The sequence below is a fragment of the Protopterus annectens genome, chromosome 8.part0 (assembly GCF_019279795.1).
Source record: "Protopterus annectens isolate FY-2018-M chromosome 8.part0, PAN1.0, whole genome shotgun sequence".
Classification (NCBI taxonomy): domain Eukaryota; kingdom Metazoa; phylum Chordata; order Ceratodontiformes; family Protopteridae; genus Protopterus; species Protopterus annectens.
In genome coordinates, this window is record NC_056741.1 from 1,962,251,191 (window position 1) to 1,962,273,217 (window position 22,027).

The 22,027-nt window shown below is 40.7% G+C and overlaps 1 protein-coding gene across 1 annotated transcript in view; it reads left to right on the forward strand.

Moving 5' to 3' along the window:
- Positions 1-22,027, forward strand: part of MARVELD3 (MARVEL domain containing 3) — a 235,347-nt gene that overhangs the window by 83,731 nt on the left and 129,589 nt on the right. The window contains exon 2 of the mRNA XM_044081492.1: positions 7,675-7,811. Within this exon, the coding sequence (XP_043937427.1) occupies positions 7,675-7,811 (137 nt within the window). The remainder of the gene's footprint in view (positions 1-7,674; positions 7,812-22,027) is intronic.

Sequence of the window (22,027 nt, forward strand, 5' to 3'; positions counted from 1 at the left end):
TCGCTTGCTCTAGTGGTTTTGGTGGATTTGGATTTTTTGAGGTGGAGCATGTCCATTAATTCCGGGTTGGACATGGCCTTGTATGTCAGGCACATGTCACCTCTGAGCAGATGGTATGCGACTGAATAGAGCTGGAGTTTCTTCAATCTGGCAGCATATGACAGATTTTGGAGTCCCTTTATCCTTTTGGTGAGGAACTTTTGGGGTCTCTCCAATTGCTGCAGATGTCGGGTGAGATACATCCCGAATGGGGCATTGTACTCAATCATTGGTCTGATAAGTGAAGAGTACAGGGGAACAATGACCTCACTAGATCTGGATGTGAATCCCTTCATGATCAGGTGGGCAATGCAGAAGGTCTTTCTAACCACCTTAGCAACGTGAGTGTCAAAAGAAAGGCCACTGTCAACCTGGGTCCTCAGGTCCCTGATAACCTCTTCTGTGCTTAGTGGATTGCCACCTATATGGTAGCTTGGGGTTACCTTGTTTTTCCCGAAGGGTATGACTATACATTTTTTGGCGTTTAACTTCAGGCCATGGCTCTGGCACCAGCTATCTGTTTCCGTGAGTCCCTTCTGAAGGATATCCGTGTCCGATGCACTTTCCACTATGGTGCCCAGTTTGCAGTCATCTGCAAACTTTGTCAGCCAAAGTCCTCCCATGTTGGCCTGTACTTCTGAGAAGTAGATGCCGACCAATAGGGGGCCAAGGACTGAGCCCTGTGGGACACCACTTGTGACCGGCTTGGAGTCTGACATAGCGCCAGCAACTCTAACCCTGTGGGTTCTGTCCTTAAGCCAGTTTGCAACCCATCTTGTGACATATGGGTTTACATTTAAGCTGGTTAAGTTTTTCTACAATACCCGAGTGGGGTATTGTGTCAAAAGCCTTTGCAAGGTCAAGGTAGGCTGTATGGACTGCCTTTCCCTCATCAATGGCCTTGATGACTGTTTTGAAGAAGTCAACCAAGTTCAAAAGGCATGATCTGCCCTTGACGAAGCCAAACTGGGTCGGGTCCAATGTCTGCAAGTCCCCTATATCTTTGTTTATGAGCTCCATTATGATCCTCTCCATAGCTTTGCAGACTAGACTTGTTAAGCTTATGTGTCGGTAATTACCAGGGTCCGTAGAGGCACCACCTTTGTGGAGTGGGACCACAGTTGCCGTGCGCCACTCCTTGGGCACGTATCCTGTGGTAAGGCTGAGATTAAACAGCTGCCTTATGTACGGGTTTAATTCCTCATTTAGCTCATGTAGCACACAGCCGGGGACACCATCCGGTCCCATTGATGCTGTGTTTTTAGCTTTAGAGAGAGCAGCTTTCACCTGCGCATTTGAGATGTCTGGGAGGCTACACTCCGCTGGGATAGTTATCTCTCCTTTAGGGGAGAGGGGGGTTGAAGTTTGCACTGAACCTGTCTGCCAGTATGTTGGCAATGTCTGTGGGTTCAGTGATTTTTGTATCATTTTGGACTAATTCTGAGCATATCTGGGAGTTTCCACCCAGGTTCCTAACATAGCTGAAAAAGGCCTTGTGATTGTCCTTTGAATCCATGGCAATATTTCTCTCAAAATTGGCCTTAGTTGATTTTATGAGTGTTCGTATTTTTTTACCAATAATGATCAGGGGTGACTTCCCTTTTATGGATTTTGTTCTATCATGTAATAGCTTTCTCCTCTTATTGTAAAGTTTGTTAATGGCTGGGGTCCACCAGACTGGACATTTGCCCTTTGTGGAAAGAGTCTTGGTTTTATTTGGGATTGCCTGATCCATGCAGTCCTGGAGGTGTTCATAGAAGGCATTTGTAAGGGCTTCCGCAGCTTGGGTTGTGGTTTCCACTGGCTCAGGGGCCTTGAAGGATACCACACCAGTCTTGAGTAGTGTGAAGTTTGCTTTAGAGAAGTTCTTCACTGTGGTCTTTTTGTTTGGGGTGGGGGGGATGTGGATTTCCAGTGAGATTAGTTTATGATCAGATCTCACCAATGAGGGATATACTTCCGTGTGGAGCATTTTGTCCCCATGTTTGTGATAATGAGATCTAGTATATTTTCTCCTCTCGTGGAAACAGTGACTAGCTGTTCCATGGCATTTGAATTTATGAACTCCAGGAACCGTTGGGCTAGAAAGTTAGGGCTTGAGTAATGTTCCCAGTCTATATTTGGGTAGTTGAAGTCACCCAATATGATGGTGTTTGGAGATGCATTTATACCCTCCAGTGTCTTCAGGAAGGCTGTGTGGGGTTCCTGAGTTTGAGAGGGTGGCCTGTAGCATGCTACAATTTGTAGAGCAGTTTTGCCTATGGTTAGTTGCACCTGGATGGTTTCTGAAGCTTCGTGTGTTGCCACCAACCTGGAGGTGTGGGTATCCTTTATGAATATGGATACACCCCCTCCTTTTGTGGTGTGGTCTGGGTTTTGGGGCCGGAACGCATGATATGAGGTAAAACCTAATAGTGCCGGGGTGCTCTCAGGAGCCTTGAACCAGGTTTCAGTTACAGCACAGACATCAATGTTCTCCATACTGAGAAGGGCCTCGAGTGCGTGCATTTTGAGATTTAGACTTCTGGCATTGAGCAGCATTACCCTCAGTTTCTTCCCATTTTTGTTTTCTAGGGTGGTAGGTTTAGAATTTGAGCCTTGCCTAAAAAAGGCACTATGGGGTGGCAAGAGCCTTAGCCAATATCCGAATCCCAGGGTGACAGGTGCAAGCCGTCCCTTGAAGCAGCGTGGCTTGTCAAGCATGTCATCCCAGGCAGACAGACACTGGATCCCCTTTGAATGACACCAGACATTAAGCCAATTGTTAAAGCTGATCATCTTGTCTCTATATTGTGGCATCATTCTTGGTGAAGGAAGGATACTGCTCAGGGTCAGGGTCATACCTGCCTGGGCTACATAATCAGAGAGCTCCTCTATGTCTCTTTTCATGTAGTCTAGGGAGGTACGTCTCAGGTCGTTCACACCAGCATGGACAATGACTGTGTCATATTTGTACTTGCCGTGGAGTGACCCGAGTGCTTGTGTTATGTGGCAGATTCTAGCGCCCGATAGGCAGCTTACTGTGACCCTCTCCTTGTTCAGCCTGGTGAGTGGGACATCAGTGTGTCTGACTATGGAGTCACCTATGACAAGTATGTTTGGTGTTGTATTTGGCCTTAAGGGCTGTGACTGCTTTGCACACTGATTTTGTGGTTTATGTGTTGCTTGTGGGTAGAGGTAGCAGTTTGAGTGTCTGCTTTGGAGGCCTCTGCTGTTTAGGTAAATTTTTACTCAGAGCCTCCGAGTATGTCTTTGTGTGTTTATGTGTTTGATTCAGTGGTGTGGTAGCATTATGTGAGGCTGGTTTTGTGGTGTGTGTAGTTGCTTTCTTTTCCTGTCTGGTCTTACCAGTCCTGAGTTGAGAGAGCTCAGCCTCCAGTTTGGCTAAATAGCTGCATCTCTCGCAAGTATTTGTGTTATGTGGGAGGAGGAGAGGGTTCTCTGTGTACATGAGGCAATTGTAACATTGCCTCAATATTCCCAGATTCACCAACTGGGCAGGAGAGGACGCCAGCATCTGGCCCTTTGACATGCTAGAAAAATTAAGAAGTTAGGTATGAGACTGAATAAGAGAGGACTTAGTAAGGAAGTGGGTACTCCTGGGGGGGTTTCGCAAGTGAGGGACTTTGTATAATATAGAAGTGACAAGTGCTGAGCTTTTTTTTTTTGAAAAAACTTTTAGGAACAAGTGCTGCGCTTTTTAGTCAAGGGATATACTGTTTAGGTTACTAGTAGAGCAGTTCTAAGGGAAAAAATGAAGAACAGACTTTATGGAGCCAGAAAAAGTTTAACCTTGTTAAACTGGCGCTGCCCGATGCTGCTCTAGTGGCAACTCTGCGCTAAATCGAACTAAAGCACGCTAAAGCGTGCTTTATAGCAGGGGGCTGGAAAAGGCAGGAAATGACCCAAAATGGCCACTGAACTACAAGTTACTGTCTTAAACCACTCCTCTGAGGACAAACAGGCAGCTCAGTACTCCCCACTCCCACTGGTGAGTAAAGAAACTTCCCCCTGACCAAACAAAGAAAATGGAGAAGTACAGGAACCAAGACAAAGCCCCAGGGATCAGCAAAATCTGATCACTGGAACAAACTAGCCAGGAAAGTTAGGAGAACAAGAATATTTTTTTGTTTTTCTTTCAAGTTTTTTTCACAGACAGAACAGAAAACACAATAAATGCTTTGCTTTTCGATTAAATGCTATCAAAAGCTAGTACACTTGAGTGTATTAGCCTGTAGTTTAACTTTTAAGCAAACTTAAACTAAGAAGTGCAACCAACAATTAAAGCTTATAAAAACAGGAAAACAGGTAATACCACTATAAAATAGACAGAAACAGTTGTCGAATAACCAAATGGTCGAAAAATGCAAGAAAAAATACTTAAAATCTGGAAAGTTGCTTTTTCTGTCCTCTGCTGCTCTAGGAACTCTGCTGGATACCACGAGGAGCTGTGCTGAGTTCTCTACAGCCAGAAAAGCCTGCCAAAGCGTGCTTTATAGCAGGGGGCTGGAAAAGGCAGGAACTGACCCAAAATAGCCACTGAACTACAAGTTACTGTATTAAACCACTCCTCTGAGGACAAACAGGCAGCTCAGTACTCCCCACTCCCACTGGTGAGTAAAGAAACTTCCCCCTGACCAAACAAAGAAAATGGAGAAGTACAGGAACCAAGACAAAGCCCAGGGATCAGCAAAATCTGATCACTGGAACAAACTAGCCAGGAAAGTTAGGAGAACAAGAATATTTTTTTGGGGTTTTTTTTCAAGTTTTTTTCACAGACAGAACAGAAGACACAATAAATGCATCCTCGTGGAACTCCAGTGTTGAGTGATGCTATCTGAGGAGTTATTTCCTGTGCATGCTTTCTGAGGTCTGTCTATGAGAAAGTCAAGAATCCAGTTACAAAGTGAAGTGTTAATGCCTAGTTGAAGCAGCTTCATTACCCGATGAGGAGGGATGACCATGTTTAAACCAGAGCTTAAATCGATGAATAGTACCCTCATGTAAGTGTTTTTATTTTCAAGGTGTTCCAGCAATAGATGGAGTACTAGAGAGATGGCATCTGCCATAGAGCATTTTGTTCGGTAAGCAAACTGCAGAGGATCAGGATCAGTAGGCAGCCCAGATGTTATGGCATCCTTGACCAGCCTTTCAAAATACTTCATCACTGTGGAGGATTATGTTCAACAAAAGGAGTTGCTCTTTTTTAAACAAATATTTTAACTGTTTTTATCCAAAACAACTCATCCGAAAAAAAAAGCTTTTAATAAAATACGAGTATACTAAAGAATGATTTTCATAAATGTACAAACTGTGATCATTCATACCGAATTCTAAATTATCTGTTCACTCATCTTTTTAGAATAATTGTTCCAGGTTCCAGGACTCGCTCACTTAACACCACTCATCTAGGTAAACAACATCCTGTTCACATGCTATTATTATTTAGTAACTAATTATTATAGATGTTTTATTACAACACAGGAATAAGTATTGTTGTCACACTTGGATTTTATAACACTTTCAACAGGAAAGTAGCTTTAACTTTTGTGCAGTACCATTGCTATGATGTACTTTGTTATGAATAAGAGTTTAATGCTAAATTGCAGTTATTACTGTCTTTTACATTACTGTGGTTATCATAATTTCTGTTTTTGAATGACATATGTAGCTCTGCATATCATTTTATATGTTTGTTCTGTTTTTTCTTGCATTATTATGTTTGCTGTTGGCCCAGCATATAGCTGAAATTAATCTACTCTGGATAAGGCCAATATCTCAGTTAGAAAACGATTCTCTGCAGCCTGTCAGTGTGTCAACATGCAGTCCTTCTCTTGTCAGATTAGTGCCTTTGCATACTACAGTTTAGGGTAGTTCTGTTGCTTTGGAGAAAGTGATGTCATTACTTCATTTTTTTTCTTTGTCAGGGCTACTACAAAGTCTGACTTCTGCCATTATTTGTAGGAATACCACTGTGACTGTATGTGCCACGTGAAAAGGGAAACTGATGTCAAGCCATCTTGACCCATCTGCAAGCTGCAGGTACCTAAAATCTCTTGAGCAGAGGGATAATGCATTGACTGTGGCCTAGATAACCCGTGTTCAGTTAGTGGTCTAGGAATCTGAGGCACTGGCAGCTGAGAACAGAGCAACTTGCATCAAGGAGCACACAATGTGGTATGATTTCCCTGATGGAGCCCAGAGATGATAATGTAGAGTTCTTCCCCGGATGGACAGGGTGGCTTACTGATGTCCGCCCTTTGCAGAAGTGAGGGGAGGTTTAATGCAGATCACCTAGCGCCTGACTCATTCAGGATCATTGCTGAGTATGTGCAAGGAATAGGGTTAAAGCAGGAAAAAAACTACAGCAGCAATATGACACTTTCCTGGAATACCTCAGTCTCCTCACTGGCCTCAGCCTGTGCAGAGAAATTCCAGTGGTGCAAAGGGAAGGGTCAGTAAACCTAGTGAATGAGGATGGGTACAGGGTTTCAGTCCATGGTCAGCTGCATGGAGGAATAAAATAAATAAAGAAAAAAAAATGAAAGAACTCAGATTTCCCACTGTATAATTGCATTGGTTTAGAAAATGTCTGCCCATTGTTTCTTTGCTGTAGGAGTTTTCAGACCTAATTTAATAGTAAAAAAACACCCCCTTTTTGTGAAAGTGCCTTGGTTAGTTATTAACATGTAGTAGATTGTTGGAAGATAATGACAGTTGTCAAAGAATAACTCCTTCCTTAAAAATTAACACTTTTAAAGACTAGTCTGCTTGGCAGAATGATAAAGTTCATTAAGATTTGAGAAATAATCCTTAAATATATCAAGAAACATTAAGTTTTAGAAATAAAATATGTGTAATATGTTTGGATGCTGCCAAATTTTGGTCACTTCTGTCAAAAATAAGCTTCATAACAATTATTCTAAAAAGATGAGTGAGCAGATAATTTAGAATTGGGTATAAGATCACAGTTTGTACATTTATGAAAAGCCCTCTTTAGTATACTCGTATTTTACTAAAAGCTTTTTTTTTTTGATGAGGAGGAGTTTTGGATAAAAACAGTTAAAATATTTGTTTAAAAAGAGTAACACCTTTTGTTGATTCACTACTAGTTATTTACTCAAAAGAATCTGCAAAATGACTGCATTGTTTTGAGTTAATGCATCCTATAATAGTTGTACAGATCAAGGAATATAGACCAAACAAAGACAACAGTGGGTAAATCCGATACCCACACACCAGAAAGTGTTATTTATTATATTATTATGATTATTTAAGAAAAGAAACAATTACTTTTCTTAAATAATGGCTGATGATCTCTATGTTAAACTCTTTTAACATAGAGAAAAAGACTTATACTAATGGAAAAACATGCACGCTGGCCAATCGGAATACTAATGGGGGGTCATGGTATAATAAGGAAGTTACCTCTGGTTCAATATTACAAAGTAAACCGGGAAATAAACCGGGAAATAAATCAAGTGCAACACATGGATGTGGTCTGGAATAAGTTGAGGATGGAAGAGTTACCCACATATGTATCTTTCTTACTATTGTATAGTATTCTAGTTGTTTGGTTGAGCTTGAATGCTTGTTTTTTGCTTCTGAATATGATTTCTCTGTTACATTTTCCAGCTATGATGAAACACCTACAGAAACCTATGTACAGACAAACCAGAGGCCTTCTTCTGTGGAAAGGGAATACTATGAACCTGAGCCATTAAGAGGAATATTGGAGTGCAATAGATGCAGATATCTCTGTACTGGAAGAGGTAAGATCATTGAGATTAGTTCATTATACAACTTCTAATTGTTGCAGAATAAAAATGGGGCACAGCCTTTTGATGTCCCACCTTATAACTGGACATACAAAGTCCCATGATATAAGCTGTTAACGAGGCTTGATTGGCAATGATTTGAAAAAGAAAGCTGAAGTTAGCCTGTTTACTTTTAGTGAGCAAGCTGTTAGGCATCTATGTGAGTGTGCTGAGTGTAAGAGATGTGTATATATACTTGTATCCTATGAGCAGTCTCTCAATTTGACAGTGGGGAAGCAGATATTTCTTCACTGAGGCTGACCATGCTGCAATCCATTTGCCTCTTCCCACAACTTCAAATGCAGCAGGTATCTTGCTCTGATTCCTCCAGAGGGGGAGTCGCTGAATGATGTTCTTCTGCATTATTGGCCCATGGGTGTCTCATGCATATCCACCTACTCCACTTATCCCAAAGTTCCTTTACAAAGCATCCCAATGGAATAGCAAAATCCTCCTCCTTGCCCCATTCTGGGCTCAATAAGTGTGGTTGCCTTTCCTATGGTTTCACTTAATTCACCCACCTTGGGTTCTGGACCAGGTCCCAGATCCCTTATTGCACCTGTCCAGCCTTCCTCATCCAAACATTTGAGCCCTCAAGCTCACTGCATGGTTTCTCCACTTTCAGTGATGGCTAGGCAGTCCAGGCGGTCTTCCAGTTCCATCACCATCTTAGAAGTCTTTAACTATGAAGATATACAGGAACAAATGGGAAAGGTTTTCAATTTGGGCTTATGAGTAACATTTAAATCCATTCTCGGCACTCATTTCATTGGTCTTGGATTTTCGTGGCTAAAATTTCTACATTAGTGCCAGCCATTCCTCAGTCAGGGTACAGACAGCTGCTGTTTCCAACTTTCATAGGTTCATAGCTGTGTTCTAGCTAATGGCCCTGGAGCCTTTACAAGCCTACCCCATAGGATTACACTGGCATCGTGCCAGGCTCTCTCAAGTTATGCAAAGCTTTAAGGGTACCTTCCTACTTAGACCTCCTATTAAGGATCCTTACCCCCCCCCCCCCCTTGGGATCTTACCATGCTTTTAAAGGCTTTAGCTTAGGCTCCCTTTGAACCAGCAACCAAATTGGACTTAAATTTCTTATCTTAGAAAAACATTTTTCTAGTTGCCATTACTTCAGCCAGACGGACATCTGAACTCCAGGCCCTGTTTTCTCAACCACCATACCTGATTTTTCATAAAGACAGAGTTTCCCTGTGAACCAATCCCTCTTTTTGCCAAATGTTTCAGAAACAGTACCTAACCAAACTATTAATTTACCAGTTTCCTTTCCCAACTTCAGTAATAAGGGGGAATACATGATTCACTTATTGGATGTACATAGACAACTCGGATTCCCACAGAGCAAAATCCCTCAGGAAATCTGACCAGCTTTTCATTTCATTTTCAAAGGCAAAATTGGGGAAATGCAGTGTCAAAAATAACTTTAGCCAGATGGCTCATTGATTGTCTAGCTGATGTTTAGAAAGAGACTGGAGTGATTTTGCCGAGTCCTCCAAGAGCACATTTAAAATGATCGATTTCCATTTCCTCTGCATTCTTCTCTAGAACTTCAATAGATTATATCTGTGCTGCTGCCACCTGCTCTATTGCCCATGCATTTTTAGCTCATTACAAATTGTATATCTTCTCCAGGGACAGGGCAGCATTTGGCTCTGTCATTCTCCGAAATATCCTTTCTTGATGACCCCTCTGTGGTTCAAGTAGCTGAGGACTCTGTCCCATGAATTGAGGAATGGACAGAAGAGACATCCCATACAAAAGTTATGTACTCAGCATAATGATGCATCTGTGTTGCCTGTTCCCATTCTTCCTCAACCTTGGTTCTTCCATTCCCCCTTCATAACACGGAAGTCATCAGTATATTCTTCTGGTATGACCTGTGGGGTTTACGCTGCAGATATTTTTCAACTTAAATGCAGTGATGGGAGTAATATATTACAATATGTAATATATTACTGTAATATGGTTTACCTTTGCAACAGCGAAACACAGTGGTGCGATTGCTCATATGAATGGACCGTAACCACAAAATCAAAACAGCGACAGTTTTCAGTGTTCGAAAATCAGCAAATCGAAAAGCAGATTCGCTGATTTTCGAACATTAATGTCGAAAAGAAAATGTAATGAAGTGTAAAGCAGGGGGGCAAGCCCCTCTGCACCCCCCATGTGGGGCTGTGCTCATATGAATGGACCATAACCACAAAATCAAGAAAATGTAATGACAGGGGCAAGCCCCCCTGCACCCCCCATGTGGGGGCTGCGCACCTCACACACCCCCTACTTTAATATTCTAACTCCAAAATTTCACTACAGTGGGGAAAGGGACCATTTTCCGATCCCCACTCTAGTGCAATCCACCCCAAAATGGCGAATCTGCAATGAGGGAATGTCACTGTGCATTCGCTCATTGCACATTCAAACCTTTTTCCGTTCAGCGTTTGCAAACTTTGCAAACATCCTTTCGGACAATTGCTGTTCGCCCTTGTGCAAAATGCACACATGAAAGTAAACCCTGTAATATATTATAATTTCTAGTAACTACTAATATAACTAGTTACTTTTTCAAAATAGTAACTAGTAATAGTAATGTATTACTTTTTTTTAGTAACTAGTATCTTAAATGTGCATTACTTTTGAGTTACATTTTGCTTAAACCAGTGGATGTCCTTCTATTCAATGTTGCAGTATTCTTTACATATAGGTTGTCTTCTGTCCTACTACCTGATGACCACCCAGTATGCAAAAGCTTCTAGCCACTGCCAGTACCTGGGACATTGCACATATGGTCTGATGTCAGCCACAAAAGGGACGTCCGCACGTACCATCCTCAGAACTTTTCTGCTGCCATTTGGAAGGTTGACGCCTTTGTACGGTCTGCAGTCAGATTCTGTGTGTTGCTGCTAGCTTCAAATAAGTACCCCGCTGGGGATTTGCTTTTTTGCTACTGCCATTTGTTATTGTTCATGTCATCCAAGAAGGGCAAGTACAGGTGTGGAAGGCAAATTCCACATAGATAGCCACGACCTTTGCCTTTTCTGTTTAGGGCCTAGTCACGACTACAACTCCTGTTTCATTTGTGAGACTTTCCTGCCTAAGACAGCACATATCTGACTTTTGGCTCTAAATCTTTACTTAAAACATCAGTGGTTAAAACATCTAGCTAAAGACATTATGGAGGGTTTCAGGGGTCCTTCAGCTGAGCCGAGTTTGAAGAAGAAGGTGAGCAAACAGAGGCCTGAAACCTCTTCAGCTGCATCTCTTACCTACAATGTATCCCTTGAGGTCAGTGAAGAATCAGTGGTATGATCAGAGGTCGGTTCCACTTCTGCAGTGGGTACCTCTTTGGAAACTGCCAATGGATTGGTTCCCAGCATGTCCGAGGCCTTGCAGATGTCCACTTTGGGCAACATGGGGAAACTGTGGCTTGCTGGGCTTGAGGGCTCCGGGGCCATTCCTGTCATTCCAGCAAGGGATCCATCTTTGTCTACCTCGGATGTTAGGACTACATTGTTCTCTTCTGCTTTGTCTCCTCAATCAGAAAGACATGTCGAAAAGAAACAAAAAACTAAACATTTCAGTATGCCTTCTGCTCCACAGTCTGACCGGGATGCATTTTCCCAGGGTCTTAGTTAACTCTTTCATGGCCTTGAAGCTATCTACCTTTCTCCCTGTACCTGCCTTCACTTCCTCCTGTGTTCTACAGTCTGCTGGATCCTAGGTTCTTCCCTCTGACTCAGAGGACTTTTCATCTAATGATGATGATTCCCTGGCATATTCCACCCAAATTACCTCTCCTCTGGAATATGCCTCACCTGAAGAGAAATCAAATGGAGGGAATTCTCCAGTTGAAGAGATTTCTTTTGGAGACACTATTAGTAAAATGAGAGAATTCTTTAAGTGGGATTGTTCCCAGATTTTTGAGGAGCAGAAGAAGTATTATGATCTTTTGCAAATGGGAGTTCCCTTCTCTTTCTGCAGTGCCTCCAGTCCTTCCAGCTTTCTTAGATGCCTTCACCGCCTCTTATAAGAGTCCAGATTCTCAGGCTCCTGCTCCCAAGAGACCAGATAGATTTTATAAAGTGCCAGATGAATGCAAGTTTCTTTATAAGTGTCCTTCGGCAGACCCTGTGGTAGTGTCCATAATCACTGACAGGTCTTCACGTTTATCTTCTTCTGCCAAACTTTTACCATCTGATAAGGAAAGTAAGATTCTTGACAGATTGGGTAGGAACATCTATACCTCATCCACTTTAGCTATCAGAGCTAGCAATTACCAGAATCGTATGTCTAGGTATTCCTTGGCCTTGTTTTCTCAGGCCTCTCAAGCTCTGGCTCAGTTACAAGAATCTGAGGTTAATACTCGGGTTCTGGCTCTTTTGGCAACTTTCTCACAGTTTGCCAGACATTACATTAAGTGCAGCTATGATGCTGTTAAGGCATCTTACAGAGCTGCTGCTTTTGCTTCTGTGCTTAGGAGACATTCTTGGCTCAGACTTCAGTCTCTTCCTGAGAATATTAAAGCAATATTACTTGATGACCCTTTGGACAAATGTGCACTTTTTGGTTTTGCAGCTGCAGACTTATTTACGATTCTGCAAAAAAAAAAAAAGGAAGGCGCTCCAAGATTTGAAACACTTGCTTGTTTCACCTCTACCTAAATTTCATAGGATCTAAAAAGTCAGTTAGGAGACCTCCATCATCAAAATCTTCTGCCTCAACTCCTCCAGCACAGCAACCCTTTTCAGGCCAGGCCTAGCTCTCTCTGACAATCACCATCCTCTTCCAAGTCATACTCCTCTGTCTCTTTGCCTCTCTTTTTCTTTTCCAGTCTGGGCAAACATCACTCAAGACTCCTGGGTCCTACCCATCATTCAGAAAGGATATTTCATGACTTGGAAGACTCTTCCCTTCTTTCATGGGAATTGCACAGCCCTCCTCCAGTCAGCTGAAATTGTTACCACAGCTCCTATCACAACTTCTTTCACAAGGCACCATCCAGAATGTTCCTCTGGATCAGAGAGGCAGAGGTTTCTATTCCAGAATGTTTCTGTTCCCAATAAAGGATGGTCCTTGAAGACCAATTCTAGACCTCTCACACTGAAACACCTTTCTAGAGGTGCTATATTTCTGCATACAGTCCCTTCAGATGATCTTTCCCCTGATTTCTGTTCATTCATTCATGCCGTCCTTGGACCTCAGAGATGCTTACGTACACATTCGTATTCATTCTCTTTACTGGAAATTTTTACATTTCTCAGTGGGTTCGTTGCACTTTCAGTTCTCTGCCTTGCCCTTTGGTCTCTCCACTGCCCCAAGAGTGTTCACAAATTGCTTGGCCCCTGTCATTGCTTTCTTGAGGATCCAGGGGATTCAAGTTTATCCCTGTATGGACAACCTCCTCTTTCTTGCTTTCAATTCAGAACAGTTGTCTCAAGACCTTCAGCAGGCCATTCAACTCCTTCAAAGCCTGGGGTTCACTATAAACATCAAAAAATCCACTCTGACCCCATCAAAGGATCACATTTTCCTGGGGTGCAGGTTCAAAACAGATCAGATGATGTTTTTCCTCCCAACAGCCAAGGTTCAAACTCTTGACTACCTTCATGGAAAGCCTGCTGTCTCTTCCTTCCAGCTCAGCCAGAGAGTCCTAAGACTCCTGGGATTCATGGTTTCTATGATTCCCATGCTGCCCTTTGCAAAGCTTCACATGAGGAAATTTCAGTGGAACCTGAAGACAGTCTGTTTTCAACATGCACACCCTCTAGTATTTCTCATTACTCTTCTTCCCTGCCTGAAAACAGAGCTCCTCTGGTGGATTCAGCAGCTATCTTTGAATCCCGGTCTTCCCCTTCTTTTGCCCCAACCTTCTGAACAGTTTTTCACAGACGCTTCAGACACAGGTTGGGGGGGCGATCTTTGCATCAGAGAAGGTTCATGGTCGCTGGTCTCCATCTCAAAAGAGGGGCCAACATCAGGGAAATGAGGGCTCTGATCCTACCCTTGCAGATTTTTCATCCTCTCTTTCTACCAGGTCTACAACACCACAGTTCCCTGGTACATAAACAAGGGGGCACAAATCTTACCTTCTTTGCAGGTTAGCTCTCAGGGCATGGGAACTTGCAATTCAGTACAAGGTTACCCTTCATGTTGTCTATTTACCCTCAGCCCAGAACATTGTGGTGGATATGTTAAGCAGATCCATGTCACACTCCCAAGAATGGATGCTTCACAGGGATGTGTTCTTGGATCTGGTTCACTGGTGGGGTACTCCACAGCTGGACCTCTTTGCCTCCCCTCAAAACAGACAACTTCCTCTGTTTTGTGCCAGAGTCCCACATCCTCTGGCTTGAAAGGTGGATGCCCTTTCCATCTCATGGAAAGGGATATTTCTGTATGTATTTCCCTCACTTCCCTCTCATTCAGAAAGTCTTGCTGAAAATTCAGCAGGACAAACCAAGAATCTTGTCGGTGACTCCCTTTTGGCCAAGACAGCATTGGTTCTCTCTTCTTCTGCAACTAGCCAGGAGCCATTACTACAGGCAGCCTCATCTGTTGTACCTGCTCACACAGGACAAGGGCTCCTTGCTTCATCCACATCTCTCAACATTGCAGATGACCTTATATGTATTCAACGTTTGATCCATTTTAGGCAACTTTTCTCACAGGATGTGCTCCAGGAGGCCAGGAAGCCCAATACTAGGAAAGCTCACACCTCCAAATGGAAAATAATTTCTGTCTGGTGCCTTTCAAGAAGTCTAGATCCATTTTCTGTGGACATTCCTACAGTACTTTCTTACCTGTGTGAACTGCTTAGCAGTGGCTTGTAATATTCTTCAGTGAAAGTCCACTGTTCTGCTCTTTCTGCTATTATCACATCATTTGGTGTCCAGATTGAAGGTAAAACTTTTCCTTAAAGGTTGTCTACATATTAAGCTTCCCAGGAAACCAGTTCCAGCACCTTGGGATGTTATGTCCTAGAGAAACTAACCGAGGCCCTTTTTGAGCCTGCAGCTTCTACTTCTCTAAAAGTTTTGCACTTGGAAGACTGTGCTTCTGGTAGCTTTGACCTCAATTAAGAGAGTTTCTGAAATTCAGGTTTTGATGGCATCTCTGCCTTTCCTGATTTTTCACAAGGACAGTCTCTCTTTGTACAACAGCCCTTCTTTTATTCCTAAAGTGGTAAATGAGTTCTCTTAACCAGTCTATGCAATTGCCAATCTTTTTCCCTTCTCCTAATCCTCCAGTGAAAGGATTCTACGTTGTTTGAATGTCCATAGGCAACTTAGATTTTATTTACACAAGACTAAAGCTATCAGGAAATCTGATCAGCTTTTTGTGTCTTCATCCCAATGCTCTGGGTTTACCTGTTTCTACACAATTTCCTCTTGGATTTCTAAGATTATAGAGTTTTGTTATTTCTTTCATGGTAAGTATTTGGCTGCTCCTGTTAGAGCACACTCCACTAGATCTGTTGCTTCTTCAGGAGCTTTCTTTAAAGGCCTGGATACTAACTCTATTTTGGAGGCTGCTACTTGGTCTTCTGTGCATACCTTTACCAAGCACTACAAGTTGGACACTATTCCTAAGTCTAGGGAAGGGTTTGCTCGAGCCATTCTCCATGGCTTTTTGGAAAATTCTTCAAAGCATTTTTCGTCTGCTTCCTCCTCCTCCAAGGCTCCTACTAAGCTTTGGTACTCTCCCATATGCAAAGAATACTGGAACATTGAATAGAAGGACATAGAATAGTTGTGTTATATCTTACCATAACTATAGATGTCCTTTTCTGTGTTGCAGTATTATGTCCCTCCCACCTTCCCCCTGCATCTTGTCCCTTCCTTGAATGACTTATTTGTTTCCTTAGGACTAATGTTCCTCATGAGGCCTCCTTGTTCTGAGGATAGTGTGTGTGGACATCCTTTTTATGGCCAACATAGACCATACATGGGATGTCCCACATACTGGAAGTGGCTAGAAGCTTTTGTATACTGGCCAGATGTCAGGTCGTAGGGTGGAAGACAACCCATGCGTATAGAATACTGCAACATAGAACAGAAGGACATCTATGGTTACGGTAAGATATACCACAACTATTCTTTCGCAACATGGGTGATATTGTCCTTTAAAGAGTGATGGAAAACTTCTGGGGGCCCTATATAGTATGGATAGCAATAAATTGTTAGGAGGTAATAGAAAATTTGAAGGGGCAATTTGGATAAAAAAAATTATAACATAGTCTTGGCACAAGAATTAGTCTGAAGCAAAATATACTTCATTTTTTTAACACTGCAAGGAAGTGAAAGCTAATGATAACCAGACTCCAGCCCTGCCCTCCGGTACTGTGGGACTCTCACCCAGTAAAACACAACACTGAGACAATTCTAGCCTGCTAGAGATCATAGCCTTACATTGATGTATAATAAACGACATTGGTTCTCCATACCGCCATCAATCGGAATCAAACGTGCCACCCAGCCCACTACACCAAGCAGGACTCTATGGGTGGATCTGTGATCAACCAACTTTTGACTTAACAATTATTTTATGTTCTATTCAAAATGCTTTTTGGGTTTTGATTTTTAGTAGTTGAAAACGGGCAAAATGTGATGCGTTTTTATAGGTCTTGTGCTGCTGGCTGTGTATGGTTTAGTTTAATTATTATTTGTGACTCTCTAGCTATAAAGACTTGTCATCTTCTTCTCCTTTCAGCTGCGCCCATTAGAGGTCACCACAGTGGAGCATCAGTTTGCAGGAAAGTGGCAGTAGCGTTTTACTGTCTCAAGTTGACAGCCCGGTGCCCAACTTTCTTCAGGAGGCACACATACACTTAGGCCAAATTTAAAATGTCTAGTCTACCTGTAGCATGTCTTGGGAATATGGAAGGAAACTGGAGCACCTGGAAGGAAACCCACATGAACACAGTGAGAACATGCAGACTCCACAGAGAAGGCACCCCAGCCAAGAATTAAACCAGAGAACCTCTTGCTGTGAGGTGATAAATGGTATCATCTACACCACTGTGCCGCCCAGCTATAAAGACTAATCTGCTGGAGTTTTTCAACTATTAAATGCTGTTCATCATAATTGTAACATTGTGTATATAACTTTAATAATACACTTATATGCATGTGCTTGCTTGTGTGAGTACATCTCAGCATTATAATTGATAAACTGTACATATGTAAAAGTAACGCGTTACCATAGTAACCAGTAATAGTAATATATTACTTTTTTAGAAAAGTAATAGTAATATATTACTTTCACTGAAAAGTAACTAGTAATAGTAAATTATACATCAAGTCTCCCAAAAGCATGTGGGAAAATGTGCTCTGGTCTGATGAGACCAAGGTTGAACTTTTTGGCCACAATTCTAAAAGGTACATTTGGCGTAAAACGACACTTTGCATTACCAAAAGAACACCATCCCCATGGTGAAGCATGGTGGTGTCAGTATCATGCTTTGGGGCTGCTTTTCTTCAGCTGGAACTGGGGCTTTAGTCAAGGTGGAGGGAATTATGAAGAGTTCCAAATACCCAGTCACTTTTGGCCCCAAAACCTTCAGGCATCTGCTAGAAAGCTGAAAATGAAGAATTTCACCTTTCAACACAACAATGACCCCAAGTGCACATCCAAATCAACAAAAGAATGGTTTCACCAGAGAAAATTCAAGTTTTGGAATGGCCCAACCAGAGCCCAGGCCTAAATCTAATAGAAAATCTATGGGGTGATCTGAAGAGGGCTGTATAAAAGAGATGCCCTCGCAGTCTGACAGATTTGGAGTGTTTTTGCAAAAAAGAGTGGGCAAATATTGCCAAGTCAAGATGTGCCATGCTGATGGACTTCTATCCAAGAAGACTGAATGCTGTAATTAAATCAAAAAGTGATTCAACAAAGTATTAGTTTAAGGATGTGCACACTTATGCAACCAGCTTATTGTATGTTTTTTTATTTTTTATATTTTTTCCCCTAACTGATTTGTTTTTCAATTGAATTGCACAGGTTATAGGTCACATTAAAGTTGGGAAAAGTTTTGAAATGATTTATTGTGGTCTAATTTTTTTATATCGCAAAAATCTGGCATTTTAACAGGGGTGTGTATACTTTTTATATGCACTGTATATGGGTCTGCTTTTAAATCTGAAGTACTTTGAAAAAGAGTTTAACTCGAAAGCTTTGTGGTTTTACGTTGTGTTTTAATAAATACTGAGCGGTGGACTTCTGTTTGTTGTTTAAATCTCGAAAGACTGACTTTCAGTATCTCGAGACCTAAATACCAAACACCCATTATACAGAATTATTAAAAAACTGAGCGTCACTATACCGAAAATTCATAATACCGAATTTTCAGTAAGTGACTTTCAGTTTAATATAACCTCCACCACAACATCACAAACGCCACCTACCCACTACACCCTATCTAAGACACTAAACACAAACGTCTACAAAGCCTATGCATATAAAAATACCAAATGCTGCTCCAGGTATCAATAAAGGCTGTCCTCCATTGTAATCTTCTGTTCAGAAGCAAATATCACTATAAATTCCACTTCAAATAATGTCCATGAGACAAGTTCCACTAAAAACAGATTTATTCAACATGTATTAAAATAAAAGTAAGACAGATTAAGCGCTTTCATCTCCATTCAGGTGACTACATCAGAATTGTCTGCCATAGTAACTTTTACACTTAATATAGTAGTAAGTTCCACTTCATTGGTCAACCAATTAATTAAAAAAAATCCATGTATTAACCCTTCGTGGCCCAGAATTGTAGTATGACTACATATTTACTGCGAGTACTCAAAATACATACGCAATATGTATATCTACTTATATTTTGTATATAAATAATTAATTAACTCATACGACCTGATAAATGCAGACCAAAAAGTTAATAAATATGTAAAAATATAAATAAATAATCATTACTGACCAAGAATAAAATAGGATGAAACACAAACAATATACAATCTAGTGTTATGTATTATAAATTATGTGTTATGTATCATAAATTAATATTCTACCCAGAAAAATGCCCTGCTCTATCCAACATACTTCCCCCTTACATTCCCAACTGATCATTAAGATCCGAACACCAAAATCTAATCTCCATCCCCAGACCTAAACATCCCGCTGGCCAGCAACTACTATCCTTCTCTCTAGGTAGGAAATGGAACTCTCTCCCTCCTTCTCTTAGAACCGTACCTAACACAGAATACTTTAAAACCCAACTTTTCTTACACCTATCTTCAAACTCTTGCACCTTATTCACTCTAATTCTAGCTAAATACTTTTAGCTGACTCTAACTTCACTATAAGGATGAAAACATTGAAAAATTTGCAAATTTTGTTCACAAAAAAGTTTTTAGCATTTGCTGTGTTCTTCTCTGTATTTTTTGCTGTGTGTACATTTTATTGTAAATTTGCGTTTGCAGTGATCTTACTATGTATTCTTGCTGTGTGGACATTCTTTTGTATTCTTCTCATGCATTATATTCCTTTGTACTGCCTTTGGAGCTTTTCTCCCCGGGCCTCCACTGAAAATGGGTTCTTCTTGGCCCAGTGGACTTCCCCGGTAATCAAACTGAAATAAATAAATAAATGTTGAGCCTCTAGTTATTCATGGGGACAAAAAACTTAGGGAGTCAAGCTGGAAATTCAACCAATTCCTCAGTAGAAAAAGGAAAACCATATTGTACCACTTTTTAAATATGGTTATTTATTTTACTGCATTTATTGATAAATTTGTTGTAATGTACATATAATAATTTTATGTAACATATTCATGAATTCTATGTAATTACACATATGTATTTATTATTCATTATTTTTTATATATGCACTTATATATGCACTTTATACTCTGGACAAATACGACTATACAATTTTAAAGTGGTACAATATGGTTTTCCTCTTTCTACTAAAGAATTGGTTGAATACATGGATTTTTGAATTAATTGGTTGACCAATGAAGTGGAACTTACTACTATATTAAGTGTAAAAGTTACTATGGCAGACTATTCTGATGTAGTCTCCTGAATGGAGATGAAAACAATCTGTTTTGCTTTTATTTTAATACATGTTGAATAAGTGATCATTTGAACATGTACTATTATGATGATTTACTTACACAACTGTAAGTTACTTTGGTATAAGAGTACATCCTGGAGGGTAAGTGTCAGGAAGTTAGTTTCTCACATATAAGTTCGTTTGAAGGAAGTCTAAGAAGTGTAAAGTGAAAGAGATCTCAGATGATTTTAACCAGAGGATTATACCTTATAAAGTACCTGTTTCAATGCAGATAGTTGGTCATAGGAGACAGCTGCAGCTTTGACCGTTTGTTTATAAGACAGCTTGTATTCTTGATGGACTGAATGGACTCGTCACTGTTAGGAAGTTACTCTGTTATATTTTGAAACTGTAAAACCAAGTCACATAATGTTGTGACTTGTAGATTACTAAATAAACCTGTGTTTTTGCAAATGTCTTGCTTCCAGTGGTGGTATGTAGAGAGACAGTTGACCAGAGACTTGCTAGTTTTTAATTCCTGTGCTTCCAATGCAAACCATATTTGAACTATAAACCCCCTATTGATCTATGACTGTTGTGTTCCTGGCATGGTTAGCTGGCATCTCCAACCATGAAGGAATTATTGTGGAACATCATATTGTCACAGGTTGTAACTAGTACAGCTGGCCAACATGCCTGTTATTCCTAAAACCACACTACCTGTGAAGAAACTAAACCAGGAGGATGGCCTATAATTTTATTTAGTAATATTTGAACACTATACTACTTATTTATTATTTATTTTACATTTGTTAACCGGGGGTGTCTGAGCTGAAAAGACCCTTTTTCAGCAGAGGCCCGGGGAGAAAAGCTCCACAAAGAAAAATTACAGATACATTTAGTTATTTAGACATGATCAGTGTACACACAAATTACAAAAGACATGTTTTTGCAGTGGTATGCGGCACATCAACTGTTACAGTGGAGAGAACAAACAAAAAAATATTAATTTAAAAATAAAGGTAATTAATAGATTTGTGGTGTACAGCTGAAATTTGGAACATGGGTAGAATTACATACATAGTACACAGTTACAGTACATAATTGTAGATTAGCCAGTGTTTGTGAGTAAGATTGAAAACTATTATCAAGTACTCAAGATTTAGTATATATACCTTATCCACTTTCACTAGCGTGGGAAGCAATCATGGCACTGCCAACTTTGCTTGAGATGTTACCTGTTGAGGTCTTTAAAGGAGGCTTTGGATGATGTGTTTTGAATGCTAGTGGGGACAGAGTTCCATTTTTTTAGCCACTGAACTACTATTTAGCGCATATCCAAAGCTATTGTAGCTGTTGGTGACTTCTAGTAGTAGTTTGCTTGATGATCTAAGAGGCCTTTTGGCTGAGTGATGTTGTACTAGGTTTTTGAGGGCAGGACACTTATTGGGGAGGTAATAGACAGAATGACAGAGGCAGAGCTGATTGTAGGTTAGGAGGTTGGGCAGTTCAAGCCAGTGGAGCTGTCTCAAAGCAGTACAGTGATGAGTTTTATATGAGACTTGAGGAGCTGAGCAAACTTTGCAGGAATCGTGTTATCCCAGCTGACAGGAGAGGCACTGACAACATGAAACTGATTCCATGGAATATGGTAGCCATAAGAAAGAATATTAGTCATGATTGGTGTAACCCCCTAATGTTTAAGCAATAGAATGTACCTGGACTTTTAATGTTGATAAACTGGAAAGTGCACAGATGTGTGAGAGCATATTTAAAGCCCCGGCTTAAACTTGAAAATGGGAGTAAACTAGAAATGTTAGCAATTTTATCTGTTGGCAGGTTTAATAACTTAAATGAATACTGCAGAGTGGTTTCAATAAATTTAGTAAGGTAGAAACTGTAATAAAATGCTTATTAGTTAATGAAACAATATTTACAAATGAATTGGCTTCTCCAAAAGATAAAAGTCCAGTAAACAATATTACTACTACTAAGTAAAGGATAGTATGGAATGCAATGATTTGCTTTGAAGTTTGAGTGGATGGATCATATTACGAAGTTTTGAACTACTAATGCTGAAAAAAACTGCCAGTAGGAGTACAAAAACTGAACTGCATGATTTTTTTGAAGTTAAACCTGTGGAATGT